The sequence below is a fragment of the Malus domestica genome, chromosome 06 (genome assembly GCF_042453785.1).
Source record: "Malus domestica chromosome 06, GDT2T_hap1".
Taxonomy (NCBI): Eukaryota; Viridiplantae; Streptophyta; class Magnoliopsida; order Rosales; family Rosaceae; genus Malus; species Malus domestica.
This window is the reverse complement of record NC_091666.1, coordinates 34622070-34640111: the sequence shown is the minus strand read 5'-3', so window position 1 is coordinate 34640111 and position 18042 is coordinate 34622070. Positions and strand designations below refer to the sequence as shown.

The 18042-nt window shown below is 35.3% G+C and overlaps 1 protein-coding gene across 1 annotated transcript; it reads left to right on the top strand.

Moving 5' to 3' along the window:
* Positions 1–14697: 14697 nt before the first annotated feature.
* LOC103438247 (uncharacterized) lies at positions 14698–15666 on the top strand. The gene has a single exon (XM_008376770.1). The coding sequence runs from the start codon at positions 14698–14700 to the stop codon at positions 15664–15666; it is 969 nt and encodes a 322-aa protein (XP_008374992.1).
* The last annotated feature ends 2376 nt before the right edge of the window (positions 15667–18042 follow it).

The following is an 18042-nucleotide window of genomic DNA, read 5'->3' as shown; positions in this document are numbered from 1 at the left end:
AGGCAATAGAAGATTAAGTGCATTTTTGTTCACCATCCTCAAGTGGTGGTAATGTTTACCATCATATTTATCACTATTAGATGAGTTTTAATTTTGAGATTTGTGCCTATCCATTATACAAATCTCAAAATTTAAACTTATCTAACGATAATAAATAAGTTGGTGAGTATACAACATAGTTTATAATTGTGAACAAAAATTAGGCGAGTACGACCACACACCAAGACCAAGTCATTTGATCACTACAACAACCTGAGCTATTAATTATAATCCTTCCGCACTTAACGAATCCAATTCCCAAATAACAGGTTTTCTAAGTAAATTTAAAACAAAATCAGTGTTAGTGTATATGAATCAATATCTTCCATGAAGGAGTCTTGGTGATTTGGATATGGAAGATGCAATACACAGCATATATTCCATCAATATTTCTCATGGACCAAATGAATTCACATGTTACCAAAGTTTTAATTTCTAACAAAGACCTCACGCTTATAGCCATATGTTTTATTGTGCTTTATGAAAGTTGACAATTGGTCAATTAATAGCACTTCCTAAAAGAGATTAAATTGAAGGCAAAGGCATACCCAATCTGTCGAATTGTTTGTGTAACTAGCTATATATGGTATAGATGAGTCATGTTTCAAATACAAAACCTTCCTACGAAAAGGCCACAGATGGAACATAATATGTCGAAGAAGCAAAATACACAGCAGTTGGCAGGTAATAAAAGTTAGTATTTAAAGTATTTTTTATTATGGAGGGCTAGTACCATAGTGAAAGTTAAGCACCTTTGTGGCCCCATCCTTACGCACATATGAGCTTCCCGGCGAACAGGATCCGGTCCAGATCTCTCCCATCAAAGGTCTAAAATCAAGTGATTTGGGTTGTTGAAATTTGATCCAACAGTTACAAACAAGAGATCCTTCTAGAAGTTTTAATACTGATAACCATTTAATCATATTTCAATTGTTTAGATCACTTAATCCTGAGCCTTTGATGTGAGAGATTCGGACCAGATCCTCTTCCCTCCCCGGTCACCCCTTCTCCTAAACCTTTAAGGAGGGCTAGCGCAATAGTGGAAATTAAGCACCCTTAGCCCTCCTCACACAATTTCGAGGCTCCCCAGGGCCTCACCCCATTCCCTCTCTCCCCTCAGAACTCCACCTAATTATTGAAAAAAAGAGTCTTCTTTTATTATTATCGTATTTAAAGTCTATAATGAAATGGTTTTTAGTAATAATACCATCCTTATATTTTTGTGAAAAAAGAAGCCTTGTTTTATATGCTATAAAAAGTCATTCTACTTAATATTAAGTAAATAGTGTACAAGGAATCTTATAATTTTTAATTCTAATAAAATTTGAATTGCCAATAAGGACTTTTTACAACCATCACAGGGTGGCCAAGAAATTTTAGACCTGTGTTTCATACGATATAGCTCGAGTTCAATTTAAAAAACAAAAACAAAGACCTTCTACAATGTGGTTTCACATACGTTACAAAAATTTGAATTCTATAACAAGTCTTCAAATTCACATTGTTAAGTCTTTTTCTATAATCTTAACCATAAACACATGCTACCCAAAATTCCTAATAAACGATCCCATACCTACATCAATTTGCTTGTTGAAAGTTTACAGTTGCTTTAATTGTACTTACGTCCTCTATATCTATTTTTCATGGAGACGACGAGAATTCGTTACAAAATTTTAAGTGTAATATTAGGAAGATTAAAATTTTAAATTAAATTTTGTAAACCAAATAATGTGGATGTTGATGATTGGATTATTAGTTAAATGTTGATTAACGTGCTTATTACCTATTGATGTCACATCTTGTGATTGGCAAATTTGGTTTGAAAATTTAATTTCGCTAACATTATCCAAACTTTAATATCACACTTATAGCCATATGCTTTTACACCTCATTTTAACTACAAACTCACATCCTACAAACAAATTTTTTAACAAACGACTCCACACCTATCGCTATGTGGTTTATGAAAGTTGACAATTGCTCATTTTACCCGCAATTAGAAGATATTGAAGAAAAAGAAACACCAGTCAGTGCATTCGAACATGTAATTATAATTCTTTACATATGGGATACAAGTTTGAAAGTCTTAATTTATATGTTATAAAAAGTCTTTATTTCTCTTATATGAATTTTCGCTTTTTTTTTTAATTATATAATGAGAATTATATTCACAGAATTAGCAGAAGAGGTTAAAAAAAGATACAAATTAACAAATCAATTAGACAGCTATTTTAACAAATCTTGCGTCACACCAATGAGATCATCCATGTTCACATGGATATGAAAGAGATAGGAAACTGAGATTGAGGTAATAACCATAGTAGTTGGTTAGTTGGTTATACAGTTGTAACTGTTGGTTAGACAGTTGTAAGGTTGTTAAGTAGTATTGGGTTGTTAGAAAGATAAAGAATATGAGAAGGGTAGTATTGTACTTTTGTAATGGTTAGTTTTCTCTACATAAACGAAATGTGTAAGGCATTTGGAGGGATCTTTTCATCTTCCAAAACATATATTGAAAAGTTCATCATTCTCTGTAGCTTCTTTCTTCTTCCAGTTTTTACAAGCTATTTCTTTCTTCCTCTTTGTTAATATGGTATCATCGCCGGTGTGCGTTAGTCACCGATTGTGATCCTGGTGTGCTCCGCTGCTGTTCGTCGCTTCATTGGGGGTTCGGTTTGGTGGATGTTCGTTGCTTCATTGGTGTGCGATTGGAGCAAGATTGGTTTTCTTTTCGATTTCGGTTCAGGTGGTTTCTGGTTCTTTCGTTTTTTCAGTTTAAGCAGAGTAATGATTTGATAGAGTTGGGTTCTTTTGTTGATTTGTATATGTTGATTTGCTGCGATAATTAGAACGCATTGTTTTTGCTGGAAGTGTCATTCTTTCATGCATTCAAGAAGGTGTCATTCCTTCTAAGTCAAGAAGTTGTGAGTTCAAGAAAGTGTTAGTCTTTCTTCTCAGAGTGTCAGTCTCTGTGCATAATCTCAATTGGTAATTAGTTGTTGTTGCTTGAAGATAATCATGGGTAGTCCAAATTTTAAAGTCAATGGAATCTTGGGTATGCTTACTATCAAACTAAGAGATGATAATTTTGCCAAATGGGCATTTCAATTTCAGTCTGTTTTGAGGGGGTATAAGTTGTTTGGTCATTTCGATGGCACAACGGTGTGTCCATCAAAGTATGTGGTTAATCCAGAGGCTGGGGTTACAAAGGAGATTACTGAGGCGTTTATGGATTGGGAGTCTACAGATATGGCGTTGCTTAGTTTACTTCTTGCCACTTTAACTGATGATGCGATGGAGTATGTTCTTGGTTGTAGGACTGCTCATGAGGCGTGGGTCAATTTGGTTGATAGATATGCATCTGTTTCTAAGTCTCGGGTCAACCATCTCAAAACTGAGTTACATACCATTCAAAAAGGATCTGATACAATTGATAAGTATCTCTTGAAGTTGAAAGGTATTAGGGATCAACTCACTGCTGCAGGTGAATCTGTATCTGACAATGATGTCATAATTGCTGGGCTTGCTGGGTTGCCAAAGGAATATGGGACTATTCGTACAGTCATTTTGGCCAGAGAGTCATCTATTTCTTTAAAAGAATTTCGAGCACAATTATTGGGGGCAGAAAGGGAGATTGAAGGAGAGATTAATGCTTTGTCTCAGAATTTGTCTGCGTTATATGTTCAAGGTTCGGGTTTAAGCACTGGTTCAAGTTCTGCTTCATCTTCAAATTCTCAGGCTCATAATCATATTCCTGCCAGTACTGCGGGAACAATTACTGCGGTGCCATATGGTTCTACTTCTCAGGGTCCTCAAACTGCAGGACATCAGTCTTTGCCTTTACCACCATTTCAATACCCTGTTTATCCTGTTCCTTCACACTATCCAGCAGGTTATCTTTCACCATCACAATCTCTTATGTATCCTGGTGAGTCGTATGGATATGGTTTTATTGGTCATCCTAGTGATCCACATAATCATGCTGCACAGCTTAATGTAGGAGCTCAATTTGGGCCTCGAGTATCACATGGGGGTCAATACAGAGGCAATAATTACAGGAATAATAACACTTTCAGGGGACGAGGATATGGTTCCAGCAACTCACGGCCAAATGGTAATAATTCTTGGTCTGGGAGTACTTCTACAAGGACAAATGCTGTGATAGAGTGTCAGATTTGTAACAAAAGGGGGCATACTGCAGCCAACTGTTATCAGAGGAACATCAATTCTTCTCCTTCAAACTATGTTGTTGAATGCCAAATCTGTGGCAAGAGAGGACATTCAGCACTTGATTGTTATCAACGAAGCAATTATTCATATCAAGGGCAGCTTCCACCCTCATCATTGTCTGCAATGCAGGCTCAACAAACAACACCATTTGTTCCTCAAGATGCCTGGATTGTTGATTCAGGTGCATCTCATCATATGACAGCGGATGTTAATTCCTTGACTCATGTCACACCTTTTGAGGGTTCTGACAAAATCACCATTGGCAATGGTACTGATCTATCGATCCAAAATATTGGGTCAACTACTTTACAAACTAACAATCACTCTCTTATTCTCAACAAAGTATTACATGTTCCACATATTGCGCGTAGTCTTTTATCTGTGAAACAACTCTGTGCTGACAATAAGAGCTGGTTTATATGTGATGAATCTGAATTCTTTGTGCAGGACAAGAAGACAAGGGAAATAGTGTATCAAGGAAAGAGTAAGCCTGAAGAATTGTTCCAGATTCCGGTTGTGCAAAGGCAGAGAGGAGTACAGTCGATTACAAGTAGTCCAGTTGCTTATGTGGGTAAAGCTATCAAATGTGATACATGGCATCAGAGATTAGGGCATCCTACTCCTGAAATCATGAGTTGTATGTTACAAAAGTCGAATATTGTGGCTGATAGAGATAGTAAGTCTAGTGTTTGTGTGTCTTGTATTCAAGGGAAAATGTCTAGAACTCCATTTCCACTTAGATCAGTTACTTGTACTTCTCCATTTGAAAAAATACACTCCGATGTTTGGGCTGTGAAGTCCTTAGAAGGTTATAGGTACTATGTAACTCTAATTGATGAATATACCAGATACGTGTGGATTTTTCCGATGAGTAATAAATCAGATGTATTTCAAATCTTTGTGCGATTTTATCATTTTGTCTTTACTCAATTTGGGGTGCACATCAAAGGGTTGCAAACAGATGGTGGGGGAGAGTATGTTAGTAAAGCTTTTACTGATTTTCTAGCTAGCAAGGGTATAAGTTCATTCATTTCTTGTCCATACACTCCACAACAGAATGGAGTGGCAGAAAGGAAACATCGCCATATAGTTGAAACAGCAATCACACTTCTCAATGCTGCTGGTTTATCTTCTGAGTTTTGGTATTTTGCATGTGCACACTCTGTCTTCTTGATTAACAGAATGCCATGTAAGATTCTTGCTTTGTCCTCGCCTTATCAAATGCTATATAGGAAAATCCCTGATGTACACTCACTCAAGATTTTTGGTTCAGCTGTGTTTCCTTGGTTAAGACCATATGCAGCAAATAAATTGCAAGCCAGATCTGCTATGTGTATATTTTTGGGCTATTCTATGGGGTATAAAGGAGTTATCTGTTTTAATATGCAAACTCGGAAGTGTGTTATATCTCGACATGTTGTGTTTGATGAATCATGCTTTCCTGGGAAATTACCTAAGGCAGTTCAGTCAAGTGGGGTACAAAGTCATGACTCACAGAGATGTACACCAGTGATTATACCGGTTCCTTTATATCACAGAGAGCATGTCAATAGTCCAATGCATGAGTCTCAGGTGCTTGCACAAGCTTCTAGGTCAGCTGAGGTCAATATACATCGACATCAGTCTCCATCTATCTCTCACAATGATACTGCAGTTGTCTCGAATTCTCAGTCCATTGAATCAACATCAACACCAGGCTTTACTCTTTCCTCTCACAATGATACACTTCCCTTGCTTCCTGTCATTGATCCTGCACAGTTACAGGTAGTTCTACCTTTTGATGCTTCCTCTTCATCTAATGCATCAGATAATGTTCCGATACGTTCTCATGGGATGCAGACTAGGTTACAATCAGGTGCAATCACAAGACAAAGTTATTCTAACTATCTGGCCTTCCTACCTGAGCTGTCTTCCTTACAACTACTGGATGGTAGTTCTGATAATCAATGTTTCAATCCATGTCATGCTGGTTTCTCATTTCTGGCTCATGTCTCTGATCATGAAGAACAAAAAAAACTTTCAAAGGTGCTGCCAGTAAGAAAGAATGGCAGATTGCTATGCAGGAGGAATTTGATGCTCTCAAAGCTCAGGGAACTTGGATTTTAGTTCCACCTCCATCACATCGAATGATAGTTGGTAGTAAGTGGGTTTATAAGATCAAGAAGAATCCAGATGGGTCTATTTCCAGATTCAAAGCCCGATTGGTTGCCCAGGGCTTTACACAAGAACATGGTCTTGACTACTCTGAAACTTTTAGTCCTGTTGTTAGACATACTACAGTCCGGATTATACTTGCACTTGCTGCTCAGTTTGGTTGGTCTTTGCGCCAATTGGACGTCAAAAATGCCTTTTTACATGGTGAGTTAGAAGAAGAGGTTTATATGCAGCAACCCCAAGGTTTTGTTGATCAGGAGAATCCAACTCATGTTTGCAAATTAGTGAAATCCCTCTATGGTTTAAAACAGGCTCCTAGGGCTTGGAATTCTAAGTTTACAAGCTATCTTCCAGCCCTTGGGTTTACACCTTCTCTTTCTGATTCAAGTCTATTTGTCAAGACTGATAATGAAGATATTATTTTGTTGCTGTTGTATGTGGATGATATCATCCTTACTGGTTCCAATTCCATAAAGGTACAAGGCATAATCAACAACTTGGCAGCAGTGTTTGATCTTAAAGATATGGGGCGTTTGAGCTATTTCTTGGGTTTGCATATTCATTACAATGATGATGGGTCTCTGTTTATTAGCCAATCCAAGTATGCCGCAAATTTGTTGAAAAAGGCAGGCATGGAGTCTTGTAAGCCCACATCTACTCCTTTCAAGCCACACACACAGATTCTTGCTAGTGAAGGTACATTATTACCTGATCCAAGTCAATATCGAAGTATTGTTGGTGCCCTTCAGTATTTGACTTTCACAAGGCCTGATCTTGCTTATTCAGTGAATATGGTGTGTCAATTTATGACAGCACCAACTGATGCCCATTTTCATCTGGTCAAAAGGATCCTCCGCTATATTCAGGGAACCATTAGCTATGGTTTGTGCTATACTAAAAGTGACAATTTCCACATCAATGCCTATTCAGACTCTGATTGGGCTGCTGACATTACTACTCGACGATCCCTGTCAGGTTTTGTGGTCTATATTGGCTCTAATCCTGTTTCATGGCAATCCAAGAAGCAATCCACTGTATCCCGAAGTTCTACTGAAGCTGAGTACAAAGCTTTGGCACATTGCACAGCTGATGTGTCATGGATTCGATCTGTGTTCAAAGATATTCATCAGTTTCTTCCTCGGCCTCCTGCTCTTCACTGTGATAATCTGTTAGCTCTTGCCTTAAGTTCTAATCCGGTATTTCATTCTAAAATCAAACACCTTGATACAGATTATCATTTTGTTAGAGAAAAGGTACAAAAAGGTGACATCAGTGTTCATTATATTCCAACCGACGATCAGGTTGCTGATGTATTCACCAAGGGATTACATAGACCTGTTTTCTTGAAGCATTGCCGGTTCCTTGGTTTGGGATTGTCACCGATTGTTCAGCAAACTAAGCTTGGTTGCTCCATGCTTAGTTTGAGGGGGGAGTAATAACCATAGTAGTTGGTTAGTTGGTTATACAGTTGTAACTGTTGGTTAGACAGTTGTAAGGTTGTTAAGTAGTATTGGGTTGTTAGAAAGATAAAGAATATGAGAAGGGTAGTATTGTACTTTTGTAATGGTTAGTTTTCTCTACATAAACGAAATGTGTAAGGCATTTGGAGGGATCTTTTCATCTTCCAAAACATATATTGAAAAGTTCATCATTCTCTGTAGCTTCTTTCTTCTTCCAGTTTTTACAAGCTATTTCTTTCTTCCTCTTTGTTAATATGAGGAAATAAATATTAATCAAAGACCATAACATATATATATATTACAAGTCCCCATTTAATTATACTCCCATCCTTTAGATGTAGCTCTCATGAAACCAAGTCAATTACATGTTACAAAACTTTTAATTGCTAACAAAAGACTCCACGCCTATAGCCATACGCTGTCATTTTACAAAAAAATTTAGTCAAAGACTCCACATATGTAGCCATGTCCTTTGTGAAAGACTACAATATAATTAGTTAAAATATTTTCATGTAAATTTTAAGGCTATGAATAGGTACTCTAATAAGAAGGAAGACATTTAGATTTTCTTCTTCTAATCACTAATTTGTTTTTCTCTGTTCTCTCGTATTCTCTATCTATATTTTATTTTCAACAAAAGTCTTTCTTTTTTTAATTGAACTATTATTAGGAGCAGAGTTAAGAGTTCAAAATTATTATAATAATTTGAGGGAGAGTTTGAAAATATTAAAATAAAACGTCTTTATTATATTAGTTTTAGCTTTTTATTTAGAATGAGTGTTATATTCACAAGTGAATTTTGAAGCCTAACACTTGGACAATAATGACATCAGCCATCTTGTTCATATAATATTGTGCGATACAAGTTTGAAAGTCTTATGATCTTGCGTCACACCAATGAGATCACCCATGTTCATATCTATAAAGAGATGGGATACCGATCGAGGAAATTATTATTATTATTGTTCATATAATATTGTGCGATACAAGTTTGAAAGTCTTATGATCTTGCGTCACACCAATGAGATCACCCATGTTCATATCTATAAAGAGATGGGATACCGATCGAGGAAATTATTATTATTATTGTTGTTATTTTTATTATTAGTATATGCCTACATATTGTGTGTATGAATATATTTATATTTTTTTAAATGAAAAGGAGAAGGCGAAATAGAAACGTGGTAGGTAATGAGAGTGGGAGATTTTGTTTTTTTTTTTTAATATTAGATATGTTTATACCATACTTAGGGTCTCCGTATTTAGATCTCGTATAAATACTCGGATGACTCAAATGTAATTATGTAATAAAGGAATGGGCAAATATGTAATAAGTGAGGAGCCCTTATTCTATAAAAGGACCCATCACCCTCACAATTGGAGAGAGCCTCACTCTCACCCTCGGAGGCCATTTCTTAAGCCTCCTCATCCCCCCACCCTCTCATATTCATAGAATAGCCTCACTCTCATTACAGAGGCTCCCTCTCTCCCTCTCAGAGAAATACAATAATCAGTGTGGACGTAGCCCAAACATTGGGGTGAACCACGATACATCTTGTGTTCTTTACTTTCTTGCAGATTCACGGTCGGATTTACGTTGTTCTAAGACCTCCGGTTTTGTGCATCAACAAGATATATATTTGCTTCACATGTATGTGAGATTTCAATAAAAAAAACTAAATAGTATTTTCACCTTCTTTTGGTTGATAAAAGGGGTTCTATTAAGGAGAAATTAGGTTCACATCCCTCTTTTTTCAACTCCATTGATTAAAACCTTATTCATTTTCAATTTTTGATCAAGGTCCCTTGGTTTTAATAAAAGAAAAACTAATGAAAAGGGCTTGAAAACTTTGAGTTTTAACGATAAGGATAAAATAAAGGGTAAAGTGAATAGTACCATGATTGACTTTTTAGTGTTAAAATGTGGTTTTTCGTTAAAGTGAACAGTACCAAGAACTTTTCATTGAAGTTCCCTTTAATTTGCAGCCCTTTTTTTAAATTGTACCAATTTTCTTTTCAGTTATAGTTTGTACCCATACAGTAATTTCTTTTTTTTTTTGTCCATATTTTTCAAACTTTTATTTTTACACATTTTTTTTAACATTTTTTTTGTACCAATAATTTATTGCTAATGTACCCATTTGTCTTTAAAAATGCTCCACTTTGTTATATGTAAAATATACCAATTTTGTTTTTGTAAGTACCATTTGTTATGTAAAATGTACCCATTTTTTAATGTAAGATGTATTTATATTTTTACTCTAAAATGTACCCATTGTTTTGTATATATGTTAGGGCCCAAAATATTAGTTTGGGCCGAGTATGGAGTTATTCTCGGCCCAGAAGGCCTTACGACAGGGTTCTCAGGGATCGGTTAGGTCGTGGGCTTCCAAATCCGGGTCGGTTATGCCATGCCACAAGACGAGTCGAATCCTGGTGCAATGAGGAGTCTCGGCAAGATCAATAACCCGGAAGTGAATCCGACTCCGACGAATAACATCACTGTGACCGAATCCGACGACGGCGATTCGTGAACTTTGTAAGAATAGTAACCTTGTCTTCAGGTTCGAGAGCCCAAGAGGCCGAGACATGTTCCTTTCTCGGCCGCAATCGTAAGACGCAGAAGTCAGCCGCGCACCCAACGTAACATCAACAAATTTACTCCTCGGCCGAGCTCAGCCGACGAGTTAGCACGTCCCGCATTCACCGAAGGACGTAGTTAGCTTATAGATTACTCGGTCTGCACGCCACGTAGGCTTGGTAGTTTTTAGGGTCAACAATATAATATGTACCAATTTTTTCATCTAAAACGTACCACCTTTTTTGTATAAAATGTATCAACTTTTTGTATGTAAATTGTATAGCATCAAAATTACCAATTTTTTTTATGTAAAATGTCATTAATATAAGTAATAACAAATAATGGGTTTTATTTAAATATAATATATCTTAATGATACATCATGTCATTAAGATAAATTATACTTTTTTATATAAGTATAATTTATTTTTTAATATTTTCAACCCATCAAATCATGGATTTTATTTAAAATCTCATTAATAAAAGTAACTACAAATATCAAATTTAATTTAAATTATAATAACTTACATAGAATATTGTATTAATTTCAGGGACCCCAATCAAAAACTAAAAATTAACAAGGTTTCAATTAAAGAACGTTGATAAATAGGGACCGCATCCAAAGTCACTCTTCTATTAATAGGTAGTTTAGATTATTATTATTATTACCAACAATTTTCTTTGATTACGGCAGGTAACAAAGTCCCCAGTCCTATAGTTATGTGTTTTCATATGACACATTCTACGTTCGATTCTTGGTGGTCGTAAATCATATGATGGTGGTTAGATGGATGCTGATATTCTTTTGTGAGTCTTTTTGGCCCTTTAAAGAGTGGACTGTTGTGGCGAATCCACCAGTTGATCCCTTTAAAAAAAAAAAAAAAAGATAGTCATGTGTTTCCATCATGCACCATAACAATGGATTAAAAATCGCCGGTCAAGGTATTTCTATAAAGACTATCACGAAATTTCAATAATTTTATTTTAATGTTGATGAATCGGTTTAATATCTTTAAAATTTTGGAGATTTTAATGGAAATATCGTTTGAACTTCGATAGAATTTCGAAACTATTTTGGTGGAATTTCGATTCCTATTGTAGAAGAAACCAGAAAAAAAGTAGGGTTTTACAAATTTTTCCAATCTCATATCCTAACACTATGTTTGGATGAGAAAATTTAAAATTACTGAGGAATTTTAAAATGACGGAACTTGAAATGACAAAATTTTATTTTCTATAATTTGTAAATTTCTTGTTTGGTTAAAATCTAAAAAAACAATGAAATTTAAATACGAAATTTGATATTTTTAAACTTTCACCCATAAAAATTTGGAAATGACCCGTATTTATATGAAATTTAAACTTGGGAATTAGATGTCCCAAATTACAAGTTTTCTTCATACGGAAATTTTAAATTTTCTATGTTTATGAATTCAATTAAGAGAATTGGTACGTGTCAATTTATAAATTTCTACTTTTGTCAAAATTCGAAATTTATTTTTCTCATCCAAACATAGTGTAAAGAAACTTTGTGTTCAGAATTCCATCCCAAAAATAAGATTGAAGAATTTGATGACCTTCTTGAACTTCTGATTCTCGAGCTCGGTCTGAAATTCCGAATCAATTACTTACACTTATTTTCAATCCTAAAAAGTAAAAAGTATGAATCCTCAAGTGTTTTTGTTGTAGAATTTTGCTTTTAGGTTCTTCTTGAAAACTTCATTTTAAGAGTATATTAATACTTTTATTTTAACTTTTGGTTATAATTATCATAAATTAAAATAGTGATTATAATTCTATATAAAGTCTAAATTTGAATACGTTTCTAAATTTCTCAGTACACTTAATGGATATCTATACGAAGGCTTTCGGAGTTTAGGAATAATAATTAATGACATTCACTATTCAACTTCAGGGCACCATAGAGAATTGATATATGAGAATAATTTTTTTTATATAAAGATAATAACATTTGTGGGTCACTTCGTAATGGTTTAGTGGTATTACTTCACTTGTAAGGTTTTAAAAGACGCTAGACGCTAGTCGGGCGGCTGACTGGGGCCTAGCGCCTAGACGGCTAGGCGGATTTAAGTAAATCTATTGTATTTTGTGTAATAAGTGTTTGTTTATACTTAAAATATATATGTAATTTCATCATAAACTAGAAAATAGAATGACATATATATTATGAAGTATTGGAACATAATGAAAACACGGGGAGCAAACATATAATGTGTGTTTATTTAAGTGTTCAATAAGTCTCTTACAATTTATTGGAAACAATAAAATGCAAAATGAAAGTTATCTATTTTCTATCAAAGATAGTGCAATCTAGACAGGTGTCTAGGCGGGCTAGGCGGTCTAGGCGGGTGCCTTAGTAGGTCTAGGTGCCCTTTCTTAATTTTCAAATGCCTAGGCATTAATCGGGGCGGTGGCTAGCCGCCTAGCACCTATACGGGATTTTTAGAACAATGTTTGTGGATGCAAATTTTCTCCTCCTCGATCTTGGACGATTTTGCACCTACAAAACAACTAGCACCTTAGGTTAAGGCCAAACGCCTCACGCGCCCACGATGAATGGGGGGGCTTTGGCCGAAGAACCTCCGATGCCAAAGTTAGAATTTTAGAGAGAAATAGTGTTTAGAGTATTTTGGATTTTTGCCAAAGTGTTGGAATTGGCTTTTTTGGTGAGAATGAGAGTATATTTATAGGGATAGGAGGTGGCTAGGGTTTTTTGGGTTTAATTTAGGTTTAATTAGGAGTTACAAAATTGATTATTTGTATAAATGGGGTAATAAAATGGAGAAAAGTGAAAAAGGTTAGGAAAAGGGAGGTGGCCGACCTCTTAGTAGTTTTAGGTGTGAATGGGTGTTTTAATTGATAATTAAGGGATTGATTAGGTAATTAATCCCTTAATTAATCAATTTTTAGGGAATATGAAAGGAAAATATCATTTAGCTAATTGATTAGCTAAATAATGGAATGCAAAATATATAGAATAAATTAGGTTTTAGGAATTACCTTATAGAAAGGATTTGATGAAATAGACTTTAAATTGTTACCTATTTTGGGCACTTTTGACTTGGTTTAGGGATGATTGCCCGCTGCTCGCGCGTAGGAATCCCAGTATGCCTCAGGGGTATTTTTGTCCTCTTTTACCCAAGAATCCACGTGTCGCCTTGCGATTATTTTTGGCTCCACAATGTTCATTATAAGTAAGAGGTTTTAGGTTCAATTTTTGCCAAATGCTATTTTGAAACATATTATTGCTAATTCATTATGAGACTTAACTCACCTCTCCCTAGTGTAACTAATATCATTTGTTAAAAATAAAAATATTTGTGAATTAAATAATTAGTTGAACCACGTAGAAACCATGGAGAGAGAGTCTGGTTTGAAAGCGAGTACGTGTAGCATTCATCTAGAAAGAGGGAAAAGAAGTCCTAAAAAAAATGACCAAAAAAAAAAAAAAAAAGAAGAGAAGTTCTAACAAAAATTTAAAGACCAACTTCTCAGAGCTATTAAGTGCTTCAACTCCTACGAATTCAATCAAGGATAATGTAAAATTACAGATAATACATATCTAAACTACGGATTAATAAAATCTTTTTTATCAATCAAAATAAGGTGAAAAGACTAATTAATATTCTATCAAAATAAAAAAATTAAGGGTAGTAACGTAATTTTACAAATTAAAGCCTTTTTATTTTTTATTTAAGCATCACTTATAGATGATTTTAACATCTATAATTTAAAAAAATTAAAAATTAAAAAAATTAAATCTCTCTTCCTCTCTTCCCACTACCACGTTCTCTCTCACGCTCTTTCTCTCTCCTTCAATTTTAAGAACAAAAATAAAGCATTTCACACACCCATGTGTGGACGTATGCTAGTTGGCTATAAAAAGACAAAAAAAAAAAACACTTATATATAAGCCCGGACAAACATGATCATGACCGTAAAGAGGATAGCGGCTTATAAATAGTTTATTGTATGCTATAAACAATATGATTGTAAAATAATATATTAATGGAGTCATTAGTGTGGACATCATGTGAGCATAGAAAAAAAAAACTTATATGCTAAACTATCATCTAACTCGTGAATAATAAAAAATAGGATAGCTACAGTCGTAGCAATTTTCTTATATAAATAGGATATAGGCGGTTCGGAGAAGAGCATGTGAGAGAATTACAAGAAAGAGCACAGAGAGAGAGATCATATCCCAATTAACATGGCAGCATTACTACCAAGGTCTTTTGCTCTGAAATCAAACAACAACCAAAAATACTTGCGCTACATACATCAAAGTTACGAGAATCTTCATGGGATTCTCCAATTCTCCGAAGTGGATGACAAGAGCCCGAACGCAAAGTTCCAAATGGAGCCTGCGTACGGCGGTTACGAAGGACTCGTGCATATCAAATGCTGTTACAATAACAAATACTTGAGAAGGCCAAACGAGCACCAGCATTGGATAGTAGCCCAGGCTGACCGACCAGAGGAAGATCTAAACCATTGGACCTGCACACTGTTCGAGCCTCGGGTTGTCCATGCAGACAACAAAGCAGTCCTCCGAATACTCCACGTGCAACTCGGGCACTATGTAATGTCACTCACTTCTAACGACTTCCATCAATGTCTCTTTGCAGAAAGAGCAGACCCCAACCCCCAAAACGATTTGGATGTGTGCACAGTCGTCGACTTGGATCCACTTGCGCTACCAAACACTTTTGTGCTGAAATCAAACATCTGCAATAAATACTTGCGCTACATGCTTGATGAAGAAAACCAAACTCATGAGATTGTCCAATTCTCCGGAAAGGATCCTAAGAGTGAGTACTCAATCTTCCAAGTAGAGCAGGCAAACAATCAAGACGACCAAGATAATCATTACGTGCATATCAAATGCACTGTCAACAACAAATACTTCAGAAGGATGGACAAAGACAAGCAATTGATCATGGCCGCGGCTGACCAACGAGACGAAAACAAAAAGAGTTGGGCTTGCACATTGTTCAAGCCCGAGCATGTGGGTCAAGCCGGCAACAACAACAACAACGTGCTCTGCCGGTTGCGCCACGTTCAAAGTAACCTCTACACAAGGCCGTTCGTTGAGAATAGATTCGAATTACGCCTCAACGGCGAAAGACCTGATCCCCAAGGAGTTGATGTCTACACAGCCATTCGCAGCGTTATATGATCATCATGATCATTTGATGTTTGTGGGTAACATCTCTGGAAACCCTCACGAGACTTCACTTGTCCTATTTGGGTCACCTATGGGTTTAAAAGGCTTGTTGCATGCACTGAATGCAATCGTGTTTCCAGCATTAGTTTTCATCACTACTTTTTCCCCTTGTTTTGGTTTTTAAATTTCGCTATAATTCATGGATTTATAGCAAGAAAAATAAACTCATGTCCTATCTCCGTCTGTGGATAGGTCATTTGTATGTGTATGATTCACTAGTTCTCGTAATGTAGTCCGTGTATTTGTTGCAATAGTAATAAACATTGGTAATTTAGATGTCTAACTACTATGAATGTTTAAAACTCAACTAAGTTAGAAGACATCAACATCTCAGAGCTATTAATTGCTCTAAGTCCTATGGATTCAATCAAGGATAATGTAATATCTTACAAATAATACACATTGTCTAGCAGCTTAAAGAATAGTGAAAAACAAGTAATATCTCACAAATGCATTTATAACAACATATTTAACACGAAAACTAAAAAATTAGTGAAAAACAATAGTAGTAACGTCCAAAAAATTGCCAAAATGAGGTTCAACTTAAAGAATATCAGCATAAGTTCTACATTAATTTTGAAAACCTAACAATGATGCGAAGGTGAAAACAAATAGATTAATGACGATTTTTATACCATTTTGCAAAACCTACAAAAAAAAACCGTGATTGATCACCCTTTTTGTGAAAATGCAAAATTTTTTGTTTTCGCAAAAAAATTAAAATTAAAATTTGTGAGCATTTGAGAAAACTTTATAAAGCATTTGAAAGCAATTTTACTAACACTTTGCTCGACGAAATGTGTCGTTGGGTAAAGGACTCTAAGTTGAAGAACTTATATTTCGTCGGGTAAACCTTTTCAAAATACGGGCCATTGTTTCCGTTGGGGTCAAATATTTGCCTGACAAATTTATTCTTGCCCTCTGAAAGTATTTTGCCGCACAAAGTCTTTGGCTAGACCCTAATGGTGACTAGCTCTATCCGACCAACTGGAGTTTTTATCGAGCAAAACCACTTGACTCGACGAAATATTGTTTGTTGGGCCAAATTTCGTAGAGCAAATAGTATTTTCAGGTAGCAAATGAAGTTTGGCTTCAAAGTGTCACCTGTCTTGTAAATTTGATAGTTGATAATTTCAAAACTTAAATGTATTTCTTTGCTTTTTTTTTATATGTCATTTCCTCGTTATAGAGGCTATTAGTTTCGTGAAGTTGTCATTGTCTATTATGTTGAAGTCCATTTTGTTTCATGCAAACCTCCCAAATTCTATCGCCTAAAACTTAAGACATTGATGTAGGTTAACATATATATTACAAGTGCCCTTTTAATTATACCCCCATCCTCTAGATGTAGCTCTTATGAAACGAAGTCAATTACATGTTACATAACTTTTCATTGCTAACAAAAGACTCCACGCCTATAGTCATATGTTGTCATGTTACAACTATTTTTAATCAAAGACTTCACATCCATAACCATGTGCTTTGTGAAAGACTACAACATTTCTCATCTAAAGTAAAACCTTCCTATAAACAAGGCTACAACTGGAACACAATAATGTTGAAGAGGCAATACACAATAGTTGGCAAGTAACGAAAGTGATAGTATTTAAATTTTGTTGGGAGGGGAAGAAACTTAAAAGTTTGAAAATAACGGTAGCCAAGGATAAGAAAAATGGACTCACCATCACCTACCCTCTAGCGAAGTTCAAAGCGTCTTTATGCTCATCACCTTATTTATCACTGTTAGATAAGTTTTAATTTTGAGATTTGTACCTATTCACTACATAAATCTCGAGATTTAAACTCATCTAACGGTAATAAATAAGGTGGTAAGTATACACTATAGTTTATAATGGTGAGCATACATTATAGTTTATAGTGGTGAGCAAAAATGCTTCTATAGAAGATTAAGCGAGTACAACTATACACCAAGACCAAGACATTTGACCACTACAACAACCTGAGCTATTAATTATAATCCTTCCACACTTTGACGAATCCAATTCCCAAATAACAGGTTTTCTAAGTAAATTTAAAACAAAATCAGTGTTAGTGTATATGAATCAATATCTTCCATGAAGGAGTCTTGGTCATTTAGATGTGGAAGATGCAATACACAGCATATATTCAATCAATATTTCTCATGGACCAAATGAATTCACATGTTACCAAAATTTTAATTTCTAACAAAAGACCTCACACTTATAGCCATATGTTTTATCCCTCGTCATGTGCTTTATGAAAGTTGGCAATTGGTCAATTAATAGCACTTCCTAAAAGAGATTAAATTGAAGGCAAAGGCATACCCAATCTGTCGATTTGTTCGTG